This window comes from Typopeltis vanoorti, chromosome 21, assembly GCF_054136105.1.
Source record: "Typopeltis vanoorti isolate ZY-2024b chromosome 21, IOZ_Tvanoo_1.0, whole genome shotgun sequence".
Taxonomy (NCBI): Eukaryota; Metazoa; Arthropoda; class Arachnida; order Uropygi; family Thelyphonidae; genus Typopeltis; species Typopeltis vanoorti.
In genome coordinates, this window is record NC_143569.1 from 23,984,389 (window position 1) to 24,006,538 (window position 22,150).

General features: G+C 36.1%; 1 protein-coding gene across 1 annotated transcript in view; it reads right to left on the reverse strand.

The window, feature by feature from the left end:
• LOC150094674 (ras-related protein Rab-20-like) overlaps positions 1-15,452 on the reverse strand; it is a 114,842-nt gene extending 99,390 nt beyond the window's left edge. The window contains exon 1 of the mRNA XM_090411305.1: positions 15,314-15,452. Within this exon, the coding sequence (XP_090267431.1) occupies positions 15,314-15,324 (11 nt within the window). The 5' untranslated portion in view covers positions 15,325-15,452. The remainder of the gene's footprint in view (positions 1-15,313) is intronic.
• Between the last annotated feature and the right edge of the window lie 6,698 nt (positions 15,453-22,150).

Genomic DNA, 22,150 nt, shown 5'->3' on the forward strand with positions numbered 1-22,150 from the left:
ATGATCCATGTGAAGGACGTCCGAAAAATGTAACAACACCAGAAATAATTAATCAAGTGCATGATATGGTATTGGATGACCGGCGAGTCAAAGTGTGTGAAATTGCTGAGACTATAGGCATTTCAAAAGAACGTGTAGGATATATTTTGCATGAAGAATTGCAAATGAAAAAGCTTTGCGCAAGATGGGTGCTGCGATTGCTCACAGCAGATCAAAAAACGCACTCGCATGAAAATCTCTGAACAGTGCTTGGAGCGTTTTAACAAGAATAAAACTGATTTTGTGCGTCGATTTATTACTATGGATGAGACTTGGATTAACCATTACACACCAGAATCCAAACAGCAGTCAAAACAGTTGACAGAAGCCGGTTGTTTTGCACCAAAGACAAAGTCAGTTCCATCAGCAGGAAAGGTCATGGCATCAGTGTTTGGGGATGCTAAAGGCATTTTATTTATTAATTATCTTGAAAAGGGTAAAACAACAACCGGGGAATATTATTCCGATCTTTTAACCAGACTAGACGAAAAGATTCGTGATAAAAGACCCGGTTTGCAGATGAAAAAAATCATCTTTCATCAGGGCAATGCACTTATCCACAAAGGTGTTTTGGTAATGTGAAAATTAAGGGATCTGCACTATAAATTGTTGGAACATCCACCCTATTTCCCAGATTTGGCTACATCTGACTTCTGTCTCTTCCCAAAACTAAAACTCTTCCTCGGTGGTCAGTGTTTTTCTCCGAATCAAGAGGTGATTGCAGCTGTAGAGTGGTATTTTGCAGATCTTACTGAGAACCACTACAGGGACGGGATAAAAATGACGCTGGAGCATCGCTGGAAGCCTTATGGCTCTTCCTTTAGTAATTACTTTTACGCACCGACCGAGAGTTCACCTGCGAAAAATACATTTCTCTGACGATTTCCTTAGTACTGAACGAGAGTTTTTGTTAAGCTGGTATCTGAAGAGAACCAACCAGCTTGAAACAGCTGTCGGGCCACTGAATCCTTTATCAAATGCACTAATAAAAGGAATATATGGATGATTGGGCAGCTCTTATGTCTTTTAAGTAGTGCAAGCTAAGCAACTCGCGGACGCAGAGTATTGTATTCTCGGAAGCCCTCAGATCAACTTACGAAACTTTCATAGTTTCTACAAACTTTCAAGCTTTGAAATAATGTTGGATCTAGTATCCACTTTGCTATATAATTTTACGTCGCCGAAACGTAGTAATTCAATTTATGTCGATATAATTATGAATAATCATTTAGCATGATCATAGCTCGCTGACATCGTTAGCCTCGCTCGCCCTTGAAAACAAAACATTAGGCATTATAGGTAAGTCGTCAAAGTACGTATCTATTTAGCTCTGCATATCAGTTTTCTGGGTATCTGCCCTTAGTGCCTCTGATAACAGAAACAGTATGACCTTGCATTCCTGACTTATACTTCCTACTAAAAACAGTGTCAGCAACCTTACTTTCAACAGTAAATCGCGAGCTGATGAGCTGTGGGTGAAAGACGTACACTGTACTTGCTTTAGAATGTTAAGTTAACAAAGCAGCCGACCAAAGTATTTATGAAAAATTTATTTTCAACGGAAAGCTTGTCCAGGTCAACAACGTTGAAAACTTCAGCCTGTTTTAACAAACTCGAAATTACTACGGTTAGAAGTTGGCTTTTTTTTTTTTTTTTTTTTTTTTTTTTTTTTTTAGCTCTAGCTTTTCACTGTCCTATTTACATTACTTGACCTAGGGTTGGGCGTTATTTTTGGCCTTACTAATGAATATAATTATGCTAAGAAATTCTGCAACAATGTTTTCCAAGGAGTTCGATTTTTCGAAATTTGTGCAAACTCTGTTTACATTTTTCTTTTTCCCTCTTGGTTTTAGCAGAACCATATTAGATCGCGCCTTGAGGCAAACCATTAAATATCGCCCGTGATGGATTATAAGACAAAAATATAAGAAAATCTCAAATTGCTATTGTTTTTATTACAAGAGAAACATTAATGCAAACGATTACATAATAATATAAATTAAATGTTTGCTCTACGGGGTTATCGCACAATAAAAATGTTTATAAGCTATGTCCGCCTCAATCGATATAGTTGCTAGACCTACCAATCTTCTTGGGTCATTGCTGTTCGCAAATAATTTTTAATCAGAATTTCGTTCAGAATTTAATACTTGTAACCAAATATTAAATTCAGAGCAAGATTTACGGTTGTGACACCATAAACTTTTAGGAGACCCTCTACTGAGAGAATTTTAGGTTGAATGGTTTTTCATAGGTCCTTGTAATGTGAAGCTTTAAAGCTGTGGCTTGCCTATGATTAAACTTCAGTATTTATTTAACGTTTGATTGCAACAACTAGCTTTTTTCCACCTAGTACAGAATCCTCCCCCCCCCTCAAGAGCCACCACCTCTTTCTTTAATCCAGTATGTCCCCACTACCCAGCTTACTGGAGGCCTGAAGTAGTTTGGATGAAATTCAATGTTTTGAATCTAGAGCAAGGTTTCTGGATAATGCCAAAAAAAAATTTTTTTTTTTTTAAAAAAGCTTCATACACAAAGAAGTGCTGATGAGGTTCCAGTGCAAATGTAATGACAATGAACTATAAAATAATAAACTGAACATGCTTTCAACAATAGAAAATTTCTCACTTTATGCTGAGCATTCATTTAGTATCCTTCACATCTGCAAGAAACTATTTTTGATGAGAAACAGAAAAAAGTTAATACTATTCTTGATGAACATGCTACATAGATCCATCTACAAAATGGGCTAAAGATTAGCTATCTTGGGGAATATTGCTATAAAGTGGTCTGTATAGAGATTATTTTTATCAACCCACTTAAGACTTTCAAACACCGTAACAAATTTTTGTCAATATCTAAATACCTTTACAAACAAGCATGCTAGAAAGCAATATCTATAGCTTTTGAACTGAAGAATAGATATATCCACTTGGCCAAATTGGCTGGCAGATGTAATATTTTTATATCTCAAAACTGAACTACCAATCATCTGCTTTCCTTAATTCTTATCAGTATGGCACAAAAAAAAAAAAAAAAAAAAAACTACTGAATATAAAAAAAAATAATAAACTTTCTACATACATATATATATATATATGCTAAGGGGATGCACCCCCCCCCCCCCCGAGTTCCGGACACAAGATGCTTTTCATATTCCCCGCTATCTGTTGTGGTTACAGTGAGCAGGGCCACGCCAACCCGAGGGTGCAAGGGGTGCACCGCACCTGGGCGGCATTTTATGTAGCTAATATCTAATTTGGATTATACAATGCAGTATTAGGGGCGGCAGATAAAAGTTTGCATCCAGGCGGCAAATACCCTTGGTGTGCCCCTGACAGTGAGGGTAGAATTTATGAGCAGTTTGCTCGCCCTGGATAGGCATGGTAATTATGCGTCGCTACAGGAAGTTAAAATGACTTTTGGTCTTTTATATTTGAACATATCCGTTGCCTCGTATGCTATAGCTTGCTACATCAGCCTGTGCCCCTGATGGAAGGAAAATAGTGAACCTTAAGATGGCATTAATGATTATAGTCAAGTGCACTACAGCATTATGGGGCAGTAGTTTGATAACCCTATTTGAGATATCGTCTGGCCCAGGAGCTTTATTGTTCTTTAGTTTTTTAATAATATCATATATTTCAGCTGGTGATGCAGGTGCAATATGGTCAGCACTGGTATCTGGGAGTTTTAATACCTGTCTGTGGATTTTATATAAGTGATTGAAATCTACGTTGTCATGTACTGTTCCTCTAGATTCTTTACTATGGTTTCTGCCTTGTCTACATCTGTGTGAAAAACTAGCCCTGGTTAGAGATTATGGGGGGGAGAGATCTGTTTTTATTTCTGATGTTTCTCAGTAATCCCCAGATAGAATGATCAATAGGTGAGATAGAGGCTAACTTTTCATCCCAAACTTGGTTTCTATGAGTTTTAAGTGCATCTCTCACTGCCCCGTTCAATCTATTAAGAACTGTTTTGTCCTGAGGTGCATGAGTGTTAAAATCTCTTCCTAGCTGTTCTTCTCTCTGATCAGGTCCATAATATCCTCGGGCAAACGACCAGGCTTGGGGACAGATTTCTAGAAAGTGGCAACCGTTATAGGGGACTTAATTTGTTGGGTGAGGCTAGTAACTGCAGATTTCACATTTTCTTCTGTGCATATGTGAGGGACAGGTCCAATTTGATCCCTAAGTGCTTTAGACAATATGTCCCACGATATGCATGCGTGAGAGGGAGGAGACAGGTATTCTTGTTCTCCCGGTTGTAGTAGAATTGGGTTGTGATCCGATGACAGCTCATTTAGTGATTTAAGGCTGTACTGAAGTTTAATGTCTTGCAGGCTAGCTATATCCAGGATGTCAGCAGTGCCAAACGTACTGAGATGAGTTGGTTCGGTAGGTCCAGCCACAACAGCATAGTTTGATCCTATGTAGCTGGAAAGGATGCAGTCATTCTTGTTGGTGGTTCTACAATTCCAAGCAGGGTGTTTGGAGTTTAAATCCCCAGCAATAATGATGGGTACTCTAACTCCTAAAATGGCATTTAGATCAGTGTGCAGTAGAGTTTTTAAGGGTGGATTGTAAACTGAATAGATTTTCAATCTGCCAGCAGAGCTGGTGAAAACTTCCATGCCTGTAATTTCAAGGTTAGTGGTTGGTGGGTTGTTCACAGAATGGTGCTTAATATAATTTTTAATGAAGATGGCAGTGCCGCTGCCTCTGTAGTTGGATCTGTCATTTCTATACATGAGATAACCCTGTATTTTGGGACTGTCTGAGGGTCTAATATGTGTTTCACTGATTAGTATAATATTTGGTTGGTATCTGTAGGTGAAATCTTGTAGCTCCAGAATTTTGTTCCTTAAGCCGTTTGCATTCCATGCAATGATCTGAAGAGAGGCTGGAATGAGTAATGAGTGTTTTTATTCATTTATGATTGCTGTGAGGATGGCCTGTGTTTCACGTAGGAATCTTTTAGTGGAGGTTGCTGAAGGGTTATACAGGCTGAAATCTTGTAGCATGTTAACTAGATAGGCTGTAATAACAGCTGTCAGATTAGTAGGTGCTGTTGGCTGATTTTGTTCCAATGTTGGTTGTGCGGGCCACATCAGCATAACTTCTTGTTTGCCTTCCGCTGTCTTTGAAGGTCACTGACTGTTGCTACCGAGTCTCAGGCTTTGGAGTGGGGGGACCTCAGGTGTTCTTTTACTAGAGGAAGAGGGCGGTTTAGCTGTCTCCATCCATCTTTTCTTTAGGTGCTGAGTACATCCCTTGTAGTTCGCTGGATGAGGGCCACCACAGTTGGCACATTTAGCCAAGGTAGTTTTTGGCTTTGTGCAGGTGTTCGTGAGGTGGTTCTTAACACATTTCAGGCATTTGTACTCTACCTTGCAGTCTTTGAGCATGGCCAAATTTTTGGCATCTATGGTGCTGATGTTGTTGATTGGTGGTAGAGGTTTGGTGTAGTGGTGGAGACTGAGAGTTGTATAATAGGTGTCCTCCCGTGATGAGTCTTCGGACTCCTTGGAATGTGTCACGAATAATAATAATGGCATTGACCAGTAGATGCCCTTTTACGGAGTGGCTCTGGGGTGATCCGGAGTCCACAGACTGATGTTAAATCATATTCTTATAGGCTTTGTGGATTTCTACTAAAACCAGAGGCATAGAGGTTTTGTCTGCTCTAATCATTCTGCTGATCTTAATAGGTGGCAGGTCCGCCTTAATTTCATCTGTAGTTATATCCTCCGTGCCACCCCACAGTACCACCTTCAGATTTTTCTCTGAACCAAGAGAAAAGGTGTGGTACTGAATATTGCTAGAGTAACACTTTGGTTAGTTTCCTGTAGTCTGTCACAGTAGCCAGCTGAATTTTTATACTATCATCCATGTTCTTGGCCAAGAGATACTGTATCTGTGAGTTTATCATGGTAGACCTTAAGTGTGTCCATCTTTTCTTTTCCCAGAGGACTATCGGTGGAACCCTCTCTTTCGTGACGGTCGAGAACTGGGAGTATCCTCTTGGAATTTACAGACAAAAAATACTATTGGTGGATTAAGTTATGAAGTAGATGTAGGGAGTTGTGTGTAGTAGTGTAGAATACCCTCCCTCAGTGAGTCCTTGGAGACGTGATGTAATTTTGATCCTGAAGTGCAAACTATACATTTTGTCACATTAAACATGCAATTATAGTCAGTCAATTCAAATCATCTTGCAGCAGCTCATCATCAATATTACTTATTACCCACCCCAATTTTGCACCATCTGAAAACAACTGGATATCAACTCCCCCCTTCCCCCAAATCATATCAATGTAAAAATTATACAGCTATAGGATAAATATAGAACCCCCGAGGTGAACTACCAATCATCTGCTTTCCTTAATTCTTATCAGCTATACACTACTGTTTATGTCTTTCCATCAAGCCATCCTCTTATGTAAGTCACCAGTTTCACATTCATCCCTATTTTCTCCAATTTACATTATAAGAATGTAAGTGATATCCTGTCATACGTCTTTGCAAGTTCAGAAATATCACATTCCTATCTGCCCATTTCTGAATCTATCATAGCAACTTGTCCAAAATCTTAACCATGAGTCCTGTGATACTAATCAGTATAATTTTCTACCTCCTTCTTGGCTCTTTGAAAGTAATACAAAAATCTGCTGTATTCGCAGGCCTTTCAGGCTTACAACCTGCTAGAGTGACTTTTGCAATAATTTTAGTCTCGTGCCTAAGTGAAAGTGGGAGACAGAGCGTACTAACTGGTTTTCCTTGTTGCAAGGTGAGAAAACCAAAGAACCTGGTAAGAAACCTTCATAATGAGATGCTGAATCACCTTCCACTGAAAAGCCCTGTTAAGCTTCATGTCCCAGACAGAATTCAAATGTAGGTCTTTTCAAGTATTGGAACTATTTTGTCCTCTTTCCACTTTCTTAGGACTCTGCCAGAGATGAGACTTCTGATTGCACATTCTCATAATTCACAGGCAGATATACCACTAAATTCCATGATATTCACATTGAAATTTAATATCCTAAGCACTCCAGTTCATTGCACTCATTCTTATCAGTCACTATATCTCCACCTGGATGATACACCCTGGTAAGGTGACCACATAATAATTCAACTATTCCTTCTATTATCTTCCCACATCAGCATTCATTGAGTTATCCTACAATAACTGTTTCTGCTTTTTTCCCCATCATACAGAGAAAGTCTCTAGGTTTTCTTTGCCTGCTCAGATGATTTTCCTTCAATCTAATTTAGCCTTCTATCATGCTGGTCTTCCATCTTGACCATGCTTATTACTTTTCTCTGATGCTATCACCAGATTCAAATGATGTTTCAGATAATCATCTTAGAAACTAAAGAAATTTCATATCCCTCACCCCACTATACACATCCTTTCCTCTTTAAATCTATCTTCAGACAAAATTACATGCTCTGCTTTTAATCTAATTTTCCACATAACCGTTCTTCTATGTTACTCTACATAACTGTTCCACCTGCCAAACACAGACACTTTACAGTTTTACAACTTCACTTTAAAATCTCTAAACACTTATTATCATTCCTCCTGCATTCCATTCACTCATCTCAGTCACTCCCACTTTCATACTTTCTTTCTTGTTTGCCTAACAATCATATCTCACTGCATGTGCTCTCCAGCTCTACCTTCATTCCTTTCAAAAAACCTTCTGCATGACTTTCAATTACTATGCAATCACACCATTCTGTTTCAATTTTAAGTCTACTAAACATCTGTCACACTCACTAAACCCCTTAATCATCTTTCACAATCGCAAATTTCTTATCTTCTGTCACCGTATGGCAGACACTATCCATATTTACGAGATCTGCATTCATTACTACTTCCACACAACTTACATCCCCATCTCCTTTATGATAAACACACACTCTTGCCTCTCCACCTACAAATCATAAATCCTACTAATCCAGATGGAGTCACTCATTTTGTGAGGTCCAACTCAACCAGAACAATATCAATCATATTTAAACAAACTCATTCATAGAATATGCAAAAGCAACACATTCCACTCACCTACACTCCCTAACTCTATATGTAAAAAATCTATTCCTCAATCAATTGTTCACCAGATCCAACTTGCTGGAATGGCTTCATTTCTCCCCCCCACACACACACACACTATGTATAACCTTACCAACTTTATCATATCACCTTTGCCAATGAACTAAATACTACACATTTTTTCAACCTCTTCCAATACCCAAAATTTCAGAGACCTGATACTGTTTTCAGTATCTGGACTCTGGAATTCTCAACTCTCCCCAGAGTTTTCACTTCAACAAATGGAGGTAATCAAATATGCACACAGTAGTCCTGACTTCATACAATGATATAACCACCTGTATTTCTAAATAGCAGCATCCATCTTAGCAAAGTAATAATGCATGTTGCTCCTCTCCATTCTGTAATCTTAGAATACCATAATGGACAAACCATAAATAATTTGACATCCACATAAACCTTATCTGGAAAAGAACCCTCAAGAAATGAGTGCACTAAGAGCACAGCAATTTAACTACTTGTCTCCTATTTACAATTTTTTTCCCAGTTATTTGTTCAGCCCTTACTTTTCCCCCTTACTCTTCTGTATACATTTATCTCAACTTCTTTCAAAGACCTGATGTATTTTCATCTTTTATTAATTGTTTCTTTACATTTCTTGGATACAATTACTTTGTAATTATCATTATCCTTAAAGAATATTTTTGATGAGTCTTAAGGTCATCTGACATATGAGAAGCTTATTGTACTTAAAAAGAAATGATGTTCTCTTTCTAAACTGTACTTCGCAGGTCTTCAAATGAAAGATTTAAGGACTACTTGCAGATTTTTCTCTTTAGAAAACAAGAATGTTTCTTACAGAGAACAGAAGCAGATGAAATAAACAAAGAAGAAAAATATATTAACTCAGTTCTGTTCATTTCTGTAATACATTGATGGCAAACCTATGACAGGCGTGTAAGCACTGACAGACTTGAGGGTTTCAGGTGACACACCTTAGATGTTGAAAAATATTGGTATTCTGATGAAAAAACTGCAATAAGTTACGTCCGATTGCTCTCAGTTAAGGGAAGAAAGGTTTTGGTTCATTGAAAAATTATATTTTATAGTTAGCCTATTTCTATTTTATTTTGTAGTTAGTTTATTTCTATTTTATTTTGTAACTGGCCTATAAACATGATAAGCCTTTCTACAAGAAATAGCCTATAAACAACGAGAGTTTTAAGTTTACGTTTTCTTTCTTAATCTTTATAATTTTTGCATAGTCATATGATATTGAAAGTTTATTTTTCACTTGGTTAGACTATAATAAATTTATTGAGGTCTCTTCAGTGGGAGCCAGGCCCCAGTGGAGATACCACTGGGGCCTGGTAGAGATGACCTTGTATAGGTAGAGATCTACCTATACAAGGCAGAAGCATTAGCAAGGTCATCTCTACCTACAGGAGTTGCCAAACGGTGTGCCACGTTTTTAATAAATTACTCTGAATTTAGAGAAAGATGTTAAAAGTTTATTTTTCACTTGGTTAGACTATAATAAATTTAGTTTAATCCTTTATCCAGTGTGAGCAAACAAAGTTTGCGCCTCAAAGTATCTTCAGGACTGGGGTAAGGTGGTACAACACCAGGCAACTCGTTGCAAAGGTGAAGCAAGCTAACATCACTCCTATCTCAGTATCTCCCATAATGTTAAACACATCTCCTTGTGGATATGTATAATGTTATGCATTAAGGGAAGGGCCACTGCCCAGACTAGTTTCGACCTTTACTGAGGTCTCTTCAGATGCTGAGATAGGAGTGATGTTAGCTTGCTCCACCTTTGCGATGAGTTTCCCGGTGTTGTACCACCTTACCCCAGTCCTGAATATACTTTCAGGTGCAAACTTTGTTTGCTCACACTTGGATAAAGGATTAAACTAAATTAAACTAAAAAAAAAACCAAGTGAAAAATAAACTTTCAACATCTTTCTCTAAATCCAGAGTAATTTATTAAAAAGGTTGCACACCGTTCGGCAACTCCTATAGGTAGAGATGACCTTGCTAATGCTTCTGCCTGGTATCTCCATTGGGGCCTGGCTCCCACTGAATAGACCTCAATAAAGGTCGAAATTAGTCTGGGTAGTGGCCATTCCCTTAATGCATAACATTAGACATATCCGCAAGGAGATGTGTTTTGCATTATGGGAGATACTGAGATAGGAGTGATGTTAGCTTGCTCCACCTTTGCGATGAGTTTCCCGGTGTTGTACCACCTTACCCCAGTCCTGCAGATACTTTCAGGCACAAACTTTGTTAGCTCACACTTGGATAAAGGATTAAACTAAATTTATCATATGATATTATAAAAATTATCAATATTATATGATACAAACTTATAAATATGTGCTTTATACATTATAAACTTAAAATTTTCATTTGACTTCTGTGTGAAATTCGTTTATGCATGCATTCCAAGTCTCTCGACTGTGTAATACAAGTTCTAAACATATTTAAAACCACTTGAACAGAAAATATAATTCGCAGCATTAAATATTGAATTTCTCTGAGTAATTAATGAAAACATTTTTATAGTCGTAATAAATTCAGTAAATTTTGTTAAATAATGCAAATAGTAACAACTTACGATGACGTCGCAACAAAACCTACTAAATGGCATGATAGAGAGTAAAATGTAACAAGGTCGCTACGAACGTACCGGTAACAAATCTGGCAACCCTGCTGAAAGAAGTAGTGGTAGTCTTACATGGTCTGCCACTTAAGGTAATTTGAGTTGCTGGTGTATAATTCATTTCCAGTAATTGTTAGTTCTTATTAATTATTACTGCTGTATATAATTGTGCTCTTTTTTAATTTGTGAACCTTTTTACAATGGCAGCTAGCACTAATAAAAAACTAAAATTATCACAGAAAGGAAGTGGAAGAAATTTCCAAGATGCCTGGACTGAACAATATGGTGTTATTGATAGAGGCGATAAAGTTCTCTGTAAATTATGTGGTGAGCTATCTGTGAGTAGAACTTCGAATGTAAGAAGACATTTTGAAACTAAGCACAAATGGCTCCTAGAAAAAGCTTTTGAAGAATGCAAAGAATACATAACGCAACATCTAAAACTGGCAGAATCACAATCAGGGACTTTAATTAAATTTGTTTCAAGCCCTTCAAATTTAGTAGCCACAAGTTACAGTATTTCACATACTATTATGGAACATGGGAAACCACTTAGTGATGGTGATTATATTACAGAAGCTTTCGTAACGTGAGCACCATTTTTATTTGATGACTTTCAAGGAAGCTATTGTAAAGTGCATGAAAGAGTTACTATTAAGTAAGAATACTATTAAAGACAGAGTTATATCAATGAATGCTAGTATAGAAAATCAAATACAACAAGACTTGAATTCATGCCACTGTTTTTCCATTTGTCTCAACGAAACTGCAGATATTACGTCATCAGCTCGATTGGCTATTATTGCAAGATATGTTCATGGTGATTCTATGCATGAAGAATTGATAAAGTTAGAAAATTTACCTCAAAGCACAACAGGTAAAGACATATGCGACTGTGTTGTTCAAGTGTTCTGTGAGAAACAGATAGATTTATTGAAAATATTTTCGATTACAACTGATGGCATGCCTAATATGGTTGGCTGTAATGTCGGTTTTAGCAAACAATTTACAGAATATGTTGGTCATCCCCTGGTTTGTTTCCATTGTATTATACATCAGGAGACAATGTGTGTGAAATCAGGCTTAAAGGATTTGGATGATGTAATGAGAATTGTGACAAAGGTAACTAATTTTATTGCTGCAAGGGCTTTAAACAAACGAGAATTTAATTCACTTTTAAGCGAAGTTGAATCAGTGTACAATGGTCTATTAATGTACAATAATATTCGATGGTTGAGTCGCGGCCAAGTACTTGAACGGTTTGTTGAATGTTTAAATGAAATAAAATTATATTTAAATACTAAGGGCATGGAGCACAAATTTTCTCGGTTGAACGATTCTGCTTGGCTCAGTAAACTGATGTTTTTCACAGATTTTTCATTGCACCTGAACGAACCTGAATATACAATTGCAAGGTTTCGGAAAATCTGTCGATGTTATGTTTGGCACGATGAAGAGCTTTGAGAATAAACTCAAAATATTTCGACGTGATTTAGAAAGTAACAATTTTAAGTATTTCCCAAGAGTGAAAATTTGTTTTAACGAAATCAACCCAAAAAATCGTTAACAACATATCAACCAATCTATCGAAGTTCTAAAGTCAGTAACTGAGCAGTTTTCTAATAGATTTGAGCAATTTCGAATGTTGGAACAAACAATCCAATTCATAAAGTATCCTGCTGAAACAGAATTCATGGATCTTAAATTAGATGGCTTTGAGTGGTTGGATTTAAAAGATCTAGAAATGCAACTAACCGACTTGAAGTATAATCCTATTTGGAAAAGAAAGTTTATTGCTATTAGAAATGAATTAGAAGAACTTGAGCAGAAACATCTGCATGATGCCGCATGTAAAAATTCAGAATGTGAAATTCTAAGCGTGTGGAATAGCCGTCCCGAAAACTTTCATGCTCTTAAAATCTTTGCTAAAGCTCTTCTAACAATTTTCTCTTCTACATACTCTTGTGAAACTCTATTTTCTGCTTTAAATAATATCAAATCGAAAGGGAGAAATAGACTGAGCAAAGATTTGAGCGCTGCCTGTGTAGCATTAAAATGTACACACTATAGCCTTTCTATAAAGCAACTTTCTACCAGTACTCAGTAACACAAGTCACTAAATGTAAATTTAATGACTTTATTAAATTAATTGTATAATATGAATTCATAGATTTTATATCAATGTCCTATTAAATAAATAGCCTAATGTGATATGTATAAGTCACCATCTATGATTATGTAGTTAAATTTATAATGCATGTATGCAAGTGGCACATCAACAACGTCAATATTTAAAAAAAAAAGAAATGTTTGACACACCTGGGTAAAAAGGTTCGCCATCACTGCTGTAATACAAGGTTTCTGAAATAAGAAAGAAGGGTGTTCTATTATGAGCAAAATTGTGGCTTGGACTTGTCAACTAGAAAATGCTTTATATAAAGAAAAGAGAAAAAACAGACCTGTAGAAATTCAAATGCATGGGTAAAGATCTATCCACAATTTTACACAATTTTTTGGCAACTCAGTGGCAAAAAAAAAAATAAAAATGATGGGGGGGGGGGGGCTAAGGTAAATGCCCATTACACTAAACCAGATTAATTGCATGAATTATCAATAAAAACCACTTAAATTTATCGAAACCATTATGAATCTGTTCAAAGGTGGGTTAAGGGGTTAAGCAATCAAGATCTCCTGTTATTTAGAGAGAGAGAGAGAGAGAAAAAAAGCATGCACAATAAGATGATAATTTGATAGAAAGAATTGGTTATGCTTCTCATGAGTAAGTGAAATGTCACTAATTTCCACATGAGAGAATAAATACCAGTGGAATAAAAGGGTATAGAAAAATCAAAACAGGAGTCAATGCTGGAACCTTCAAAACAATCAGAGAAATGTCATCAGAACCAGAAATTAAAACTTTGGTATTTAGGCTAGACAAGATTCATGGTGAAAAAAATCAAAGGAGGAATGGAAAATGGAATATTATGAGTTTGGTAGGAAGATATTTAAAAAAATCAATGCTAATTGGATAAATGTAAAAAAAAAAAAAAAAAATTGAGTAATACTATTAAAATTTGAGAATCAGGGGGGTTGGTTGTCATGATTGTGGAACATTTTTATGTTTTCCCTATCTATGAAAGATTGCAAACCTATAGCACATCAATACTGGATAAGGATTTTTCTCTGGGGGGGGGGGGGGGTATAAAAAAATATAGCCAAGAAACTTTGCTTTAGAGACCAAACTACGGAACTTTTTCAACCATTTCTGACTTCTCCAATAAGCAGAATAGAGGTCTGTCTCACAACAAGCAATGAATGAAATTCATCTCACAACTAAAAAATTACAAATTATAAATTTCCATAACCATGGTGGAATTCGAACCCACTAATCCTAGTAGGTATGCTGCTGAATACTGGGATTAGTGCCTCAAGCAACTCTTATTGATGAGCAACTGTTTCTGGAAATAGAAGATTAAAATTTCTAAGTTGCTCTGCCATTCGGAATGTTGGACTGGAGAAAATCTAGATTAAAGTTTCAAAATGGTTGGCTGATGACATTAACGACGTGACAGAAACAACAAGCCAATGTGATAAAAATCAAAGGAAAAGATTTTTAGCTAGAAATAAAAACCAAAAAAGATGACGCCAGGTATGACACTGATACTGGATATCAAAACAAAATGCACAAATTGTACATTCATAGTTGTCAACATCTTAAATCTTGACTAGTTTCAATGTGCAACTGAATTTCTTTAACAAGATTTCGTAGATGTGGGATGAATATTCAGATCGGAACTGATCACATAATTTATAAATTAGATCTGCAAGTTTTCATGAGTGGAAATTTATTTTCACCTATAAATTAACACACTCCCCCTCACCTTATCGTTGAAAAATCGATAATTACCAACGTATATACATTCAAAAATATATACCAAGATATCTTCTAGCAATTAAAAAGAAAAAATAATCTTTATAAACTCAAACACCAAAAGTAACCATTTTAAGAATATCATCATCGACAATATTCTTAACACTATGCCCGAACAATTAAAACCAACTACCAGGAAAATACTCAGTCTTAAAAATTTTGATAAAATCTGAATATTGCATATGCTTGTCTTATAAAAGCTTTCTACATTTGAAGTTCAACTTAAAAATGTGGGCTGTCTTATCGAATAAAACAAGCCAGCAACACTAAGAAAAATAACAAAATTTAATTCATGCCTCAAAATCTGCTGCTTTATCAACACGAGAAGTTCGACCTTTTAATATTATACTGCTGTGATGATTATGAACGATATATTTTATTTCAACATTTTTAATGTGAAACTCGTGTTAAAAGTCACCAATACTAGAAATATAGATACAGGATCGTCATAGAAACATTTCTGTATCGACTAACTTTCAATTAATTAACCAAAAGTAAAATTAATCAACACATGTATAAAACGAAAGTGAATTGAATAAATAGTGTAAATCAATATTACAGTTATATATGTTTAAAAATGCATCAGCATTTTAATCTACAATAAACACACTTACGCTTTCTTCATTTTTAATTTCAAAACACAGCAAAACAACTAGTTGCAACATGCACTTTACACGACTGGTCCTCCAAAGAAAGTCATTCAGTATCGCACCAAACAGAATAATAAGCATGTACATACACGTTTGACAGCTGATTCAGGCACGAGCACCAGAAACTGATATTAACTTTCGTTTTCACGCACTTCGAAATCACGTGGGTTTTCTTACTATGCCCTCTAGTGGAAATTAAGAGAAACTTAGAAATATTAGTAATACATGAAGACATGCTGATATTGGAATATGAAGGATTGCGTTGATTGGTAAATAATAAATAATATATTTTCTTGACTAATAATAAAATAAACTCTGTAGAGGGTGCACGATATCAGTAAATCATTTCATTAATTAATATTCAGTAATATAATTACATTATATATATATATATATATATATATATATATATATACACTATGTTAAAAATACCAAGCAGTTTTGTAAGCTAGGTTTTAATCCTTCTTTTCCCGAGGAAGCAAACAGACAAGAGTAAGTCATGTTTGCGCCTGCAAGTAGTGCAAGTCTGAGGCAACTCGTGGTAAAGGTGGAGTAAGATCCAATCACTTTCCTTAGTATTTTCCCCTAATGCAAAGCACATCCCCTTGCGGTGATGTATGATGCTATGCATTAAAGGCAAGGGCCACTACCCAGACCGGTTTCGCCCTTTATTGAGGTCTCGTCAGTGGGAGCCAGACCTAAAAAATTGCCAACTTTCAAGTAATGCAGAGGTTATAAATTTATAAGCCCTACATTACTTCAACCTTATATATAGCATCATTAGCCATTGTCGATCCACTGCTGGATGAAGGCCTTTCCAAAATTACTCCAAAACTGTTTGTCCATGGCTTTCCTATCCCATGTCACTCCTGAAAATCTGATGATATTTTCAATCCACTGTGATTTAGGTCCACGTCGTGATCGTTGTTCCTCTCGCGGAATTCCATCCAGTACTTCTTTTGTCCACGTTGTCTTGTCTTCGAGCAATATACCAAGCTCATTGCCACTTCAGATGTTTCACTCTTCCTGTGATGTCAGAGACTGTTTGATTTCTTTTCCACGTCTTCCTTTTGTGATCCAGTCTTGTGATACCAAGCATACTTCTTTCCATACTAAATTGTGTTGTTCTTAATTTTTGAATTTCCTTTGCATTTAGTGTCCATGTTTCACAGCCATAGGTCAATATAGGAAGAAGACATTGGTTAAAAACTTTTCTTTTCAGGCATAATGGTAGTTGGCTTTTAAATATTGAATGTAATTTTCCAAATGCTTTCCACCCAAGTATTGTGCTTCTTTCAATTTCGTCCATGACATTTTGTTCCATTGATATCTGTTGTACTAAGTATATGTAATGATCTACTTGTTTAATTTCATTATTATTGATTTTTATTATTTCTGGTTGGACATACCTATTGAACATAAATTGGGACTTCTTTAGGTATATCTTTAGTCCAACTTTTTTCTAGCAATTTGGAGTTCTTGGATACGAGCATGCGCATGTAAATCATACGCAGTTGAAGCAAAGGTAACTGTGTCATATGCAAAGCGTAAATGGCTTAAATATCTTCCATTTATCTTCAGATCTTTCTCTTCCCAATCAAGTAGTTTGAATATTTCTTCTAGTCACGCTGTGAATAATTTTAGAGATATTATGTCACCCTGTTTTAAACCTCTCTGTATTTCCACAGTAGAGATGTTTTCATTGACATGAATTGCTGCATGCTGATTTTATGGTGCAGGGCCGGATTAAGACCCATAGAGGCCCTAAGCACTTAAAAGATTTTGGTGCCCCATATATATGTAATTCAAAATATAAACGATAATAAACCATAAAATAAATTTTTATTTTTCAAAATGAAACAAAACTTATAATAAGATTGAAAATAATGTTTATTTTTGTATACTTCAACTTTATTTAGATTTGAAAAGTTTTCTCCTACTTTTCTAATTGCAAAATCTTTGATCAGATCCTCAAAATTAATCTTACGTAACACATCTGCTTCTATACTCAATAGAGATAAGGCATTAAACCTGCCTTGTTGCATAGTTGTTCTGATGGGATTTTTAATATACTTCAACTGAGAAAATGAATTCAGCTGAGCAATTTGTGACCATTGATGTTAAAAATATACGAAAGGTAATGTCTACATTTGGAAAGGCACACTCAATATTGTCTTCTACAATTATTTTATAAAGTTCAGCATGACTGAATCTTGTTTTTACATTTTTTTTTTTTTTTTTTTTTTTTTGCACTAAACTTATGGCGCACATATGAGTGAAACTGCTGAAGCTCAGCTGAGAAATTAGTGTTAAAGTCCTCTGGGTAAGCATCAATCAGCTTTTGACAACACTGAGAATACCTTTCGATTTCAGTAGATGCTGAAGTCACTGAAGTAGCATTATGTGACGCATCACTTAGAAAAGAAAATCTCTCTGATATTTCTTTGTATATCTCTCATCTTCTTCTCATCTCAGTTTCTAGTTTGTCAACAATTGTGTAAAAGGTGGGGATACGAAATTTATCTCTGGCATTCAGATATACTTCTGGAGCATCTCCGTCATTGAATGCCTTCCTTCTGATACGTTTGCGAGTTTGAGCTGCCATGTAATCAACATTTGGTAGCACTTCTTTTGTAGCTGCTTCATATCTTTCAAATTCATTTCGTTAAGTGCACAATTGGTCAGCTAATGATCCATATAGATCTGCAGATGTTTTTAAGTTACATTCTCATTTTGTAGAACTTGGCTTACTCTATGAAACTTTTGCAAAATCTCATCCCAAAAATTCAACATAAAAATGAATACTAGCTCTTGCATCTTATTTGCAATATTATCTGCTTCTCTTCTAGGGTCTCCCTTTTGTGACTGGTCTTCGGCTATACAGTCTAACGCTTCTAAAATTTAAAGGAAAGATTTCAAAATTGCTGCTGTTGCCTTAGCATGTGCCTCCCATCTGGTATCAGAGAGGGATTTTAAGACATTTTCATTTCCAATACGATCTTTAAGACTTGTCTACCGGCTGGTTGAGGCTGAAAAAAGGTATAGAGCAACCGCAATGAGAGAAGAGATTAACCGCATCTTGACAGCAGTCAACAGCACTTCAGCCTACCGAATTTAGTGAATGAGCTGCACAGGGCACATATATAGCAAACTTGTTTGTTTCTAAAATATTTTGCTGCATCCCCTTATAACGCCCAGACATGTTAGCAGCGTTGTCATAAGAGGGACCCCTACATTTTGAAAAGTTTAGCTGATAAACTTTATGTAAGTACTGCAACACCTGATTTGCCATTTCCTCACCGGTATGGCTTTTCATTTCCAGAAAGGTTAAAAAGCGTTCAATAGGCTGTCCATCTTTTAAGTACATAAGTACAACACTTAACTGGTCGATATGTGACAGATCTGGTGTTGAGTCAACTGACAAACTAAAATAACCAGAAGATTTTACTTCATCAACAATAAGCACGTGGACCTTTTGAGCCATCAGTTGAATGAGTTCCTCACAGGTGGCTTTGGACAGGTACGAAGGATTTCCTTTGCCACAATTTCCATATTTCGCAATGTGAACTGCTAAAAATGGATCAAACTGACTTATGAGCTCAAGCAGCCCTAAAAAGTTTCCATTTTGCAATGATCCAAATCGTTCTTCTGTTCCTTGAAAAGCCAAAACCACGTTCAGCTAACGTACGAATAACAGCTATGACACGCCTCAGGACATGTTCCCAGTAAACACACTCCTCCTGAATTTGTTATTCCAGCTGTTGTCCCAACGCTAGACCTTATCTGCGAGTTACGTATGTTGGCATAGAGTCTCGGTGAGTAGTGCTTTTTTCATGTTGATCAATTACAATAGTATTTCGCAGTCACTGAACCCTTCTCTTGTAACAAAATGTCAGACATTTTTAGGAGCAAACAGTTTACAAACAAAACAAAACAATAAACTGATCCCGTTGATGGTGAATACAATAACCACTCTCTCTTGTATTCATCACAATTGGCTTTTGTCCCAACAAAATGTTTATGCGAACAGTATCTTACTGGTTTGTTACTACTGAAATGTCGGTAAGGACTTGTCAAATGGCCAATTGTGGTGTTGACAGTCACTGGCTCCACAAGCAGTCCAATAAGCTACGTCATCAGCAGAGAAATCAAGCCACAACCCTGGATCTTTTGCTATATTTACTTTATCTTTGGTAGACTGGATCATTTCACCACCATCACCATGGCCCACTAACTTTCATTTTCAGCAATTATTTCAACCTCAGAATGTTTTGTAAAGCAACTTGCATCAACATTTGCAGTAGAGATATCAAGAGAATTTACAGACAAAGTGAGGTCAGTAATGAGACATGTGCTAGATGAACCTGTTTGTGACACCTTGATGATTCCAACATCATCATATTTTGATTTTGAAGTGATCAAAGTGGTATTTGTGTCCACTTCTGATGACGGAGATTGGCTCCGATCAGGAATTGGTATATAATGTTGTGGAACTTGTGTGAAGAAATCAATCAGCTTTGCAGTCTTGGAATCTAATTCCAAAGTCTCCTCTTGTTTCTTTTTTGATAAATTTCGCTTTTGTGCACCACTTAACTGAACACTTTTCATCTTGGTTCTTGGGATCTATTAAATACCGAAATAAAAAGATTATTTTGTTGAATATTAGGTGGAAATCAACACAGTTACACATATCACAGGCAAAATCATATGAACAATTTAATTTTTGGCTTACAGCTGAATCTTGTGCTTTCGTGCTTTATTTGATCTTATTTTACCGGAGTCGCACTTCTGCGACAGCTAGGCCTTTTACCGGAAGCGCGTTTCTGGGACGACCACGTGATTTGTTTTATATTTGCTTCTGGAGCCTTTTACAAGACATAATTTATTAAAACAAGACCTAAAACATACAGGAAAATAAAAAATAAAATGATTACGTTAATTTAAAAAAATCACCCCATTTGACGCAATGGTAGTACCAGAAAGCGTCCTGAGCGATGATACGGTGTAAACGAACCGTCATGCACGTGGTTAGAGTTTTCTTAGACCTTCTAAACGTCATTATTTATTGAAACAAAGTAGGTAACAGTAAGAAAAGATAAAAACAATGAAAAACTAATTAAAACTTAATTTAAATTAAATTCGTCATCTAACTAAAGCAGAAATTCTGTGGTGCCCCCCTTTCCATGATGCCCTAAGCACGTGCTTATTTTGCTTACTGGTTAATCCAGCCCTGTCCTGACGTATGGTTGCTCCACTTGTTGATTTCGTAATGCTTTAATGATTTCTTAATGCACAAGTTTTTACTGAAACAAAGGCTTTTTCATAATCAATAAAACAAAGACATAATGGTAACTGATATTGATTACACCGTTCAATAAACTGTTGCACAACTTGAATATGATCCATCATACTAAACCACCTCGAAAGCCTGCCTATTCTTTTGGTTTTGTATTCTTTTGCTTTTGGTCCACAGTCGTACAAAACCTATGAGCTAAGACTTTTGTAACACTTTGTAAACCACTGATAGTAGACTGATGGATAGGTAGTTCGTCAAGTCTTCTACCTAACCTTTTTTGTGTCAGAATTAGAGTAGCCTTCTTCCATGTTCTTGGTACATCATTTTCTTCAGGCCTAAAGTAAATAGTTTTGCTAAGAGTTTGTTGATCATATCTCCACCTGCTTTTAGTTCAGCTATAACTCCATCCTCACCTGCAGCTTTTCCATTTTGCGAGCTTTCGATGCTCCACATAACTTCTTCTAGTAGAATCTCTGGTACTTTCAGCAATATATATATATATATATATATATATATATATATATATATATATATATATATATATATATATATATATATATATATATAATGTATATAGGCATTTTTCTGCATTTCGCAAAAAAGCGACAGAAAAATATCATATGATTAATCCATACTGGAATTGAGGTGTGCAGATGGTTGACTAATAGAAATAACTAGTACTATTATTTTGAAAAAAAAAAGTTTCAAGTGGTGTGTCATGGTACTCTGTTCTGAGTTTGTTTGCCTGTTCTTTAATTTATAGGTTGAAAATAAATAAAAAAAATGAAGGGAAATATTCAGTTTTTTGTAGATATGATAAAATTGCACAGGCTAATATTAGAGAATCTGGAAGCCATATCGCGTCGTGCGCTTTTGAATGCATGGTATTCTGGCGAGAAGAATATCAATTTAATACAATGAACAGTTTTTGTGCATCGCCTATAGGAAATACAATGCAGCGTACTCTTGGACATACTACAACTAAGAGGGACTGATCTAAGAGTCATGGTAGATAAATGGTTGAAGTTCACCCATAGCAGCAGCAGCAGCAGGCAGTTGTAAAAGATACATAGATGATTGATATTTACTGAGAAGAAACATAAGTTAGTATGAGAAAGTGATTGTGCTGTTGTATGGGATATTCTTACAGCCCACCTAGAGACCACTGAAGAAGGTGTGTGTGTGTGTGTGTGTGTGTGTGTGTGTGTGTGTGTGTGTGTGTGTGTGTGTGTGTGTGTGTGTGTGTGTGTGTGTGTGTGTGTGTGTGTGTGTGTGTGTGTGTGTGTGTGTGTGTGTGTGTGTGTGTGTGTGTGTGTGTGTGTGTGTCGACGAAGGCAACTACTGAACTCTCAATGGATAATTACTCTATCAGAATACACATTGCGATAAGAAACTAGAAAGAAATGAAAGACATTCATGAAATATGCAACATGTATAATAAACAATAGGGTAAAAATTAAATACATGAAAACGCAGTGGTGTACAAACAGGGAACCACAAATCCA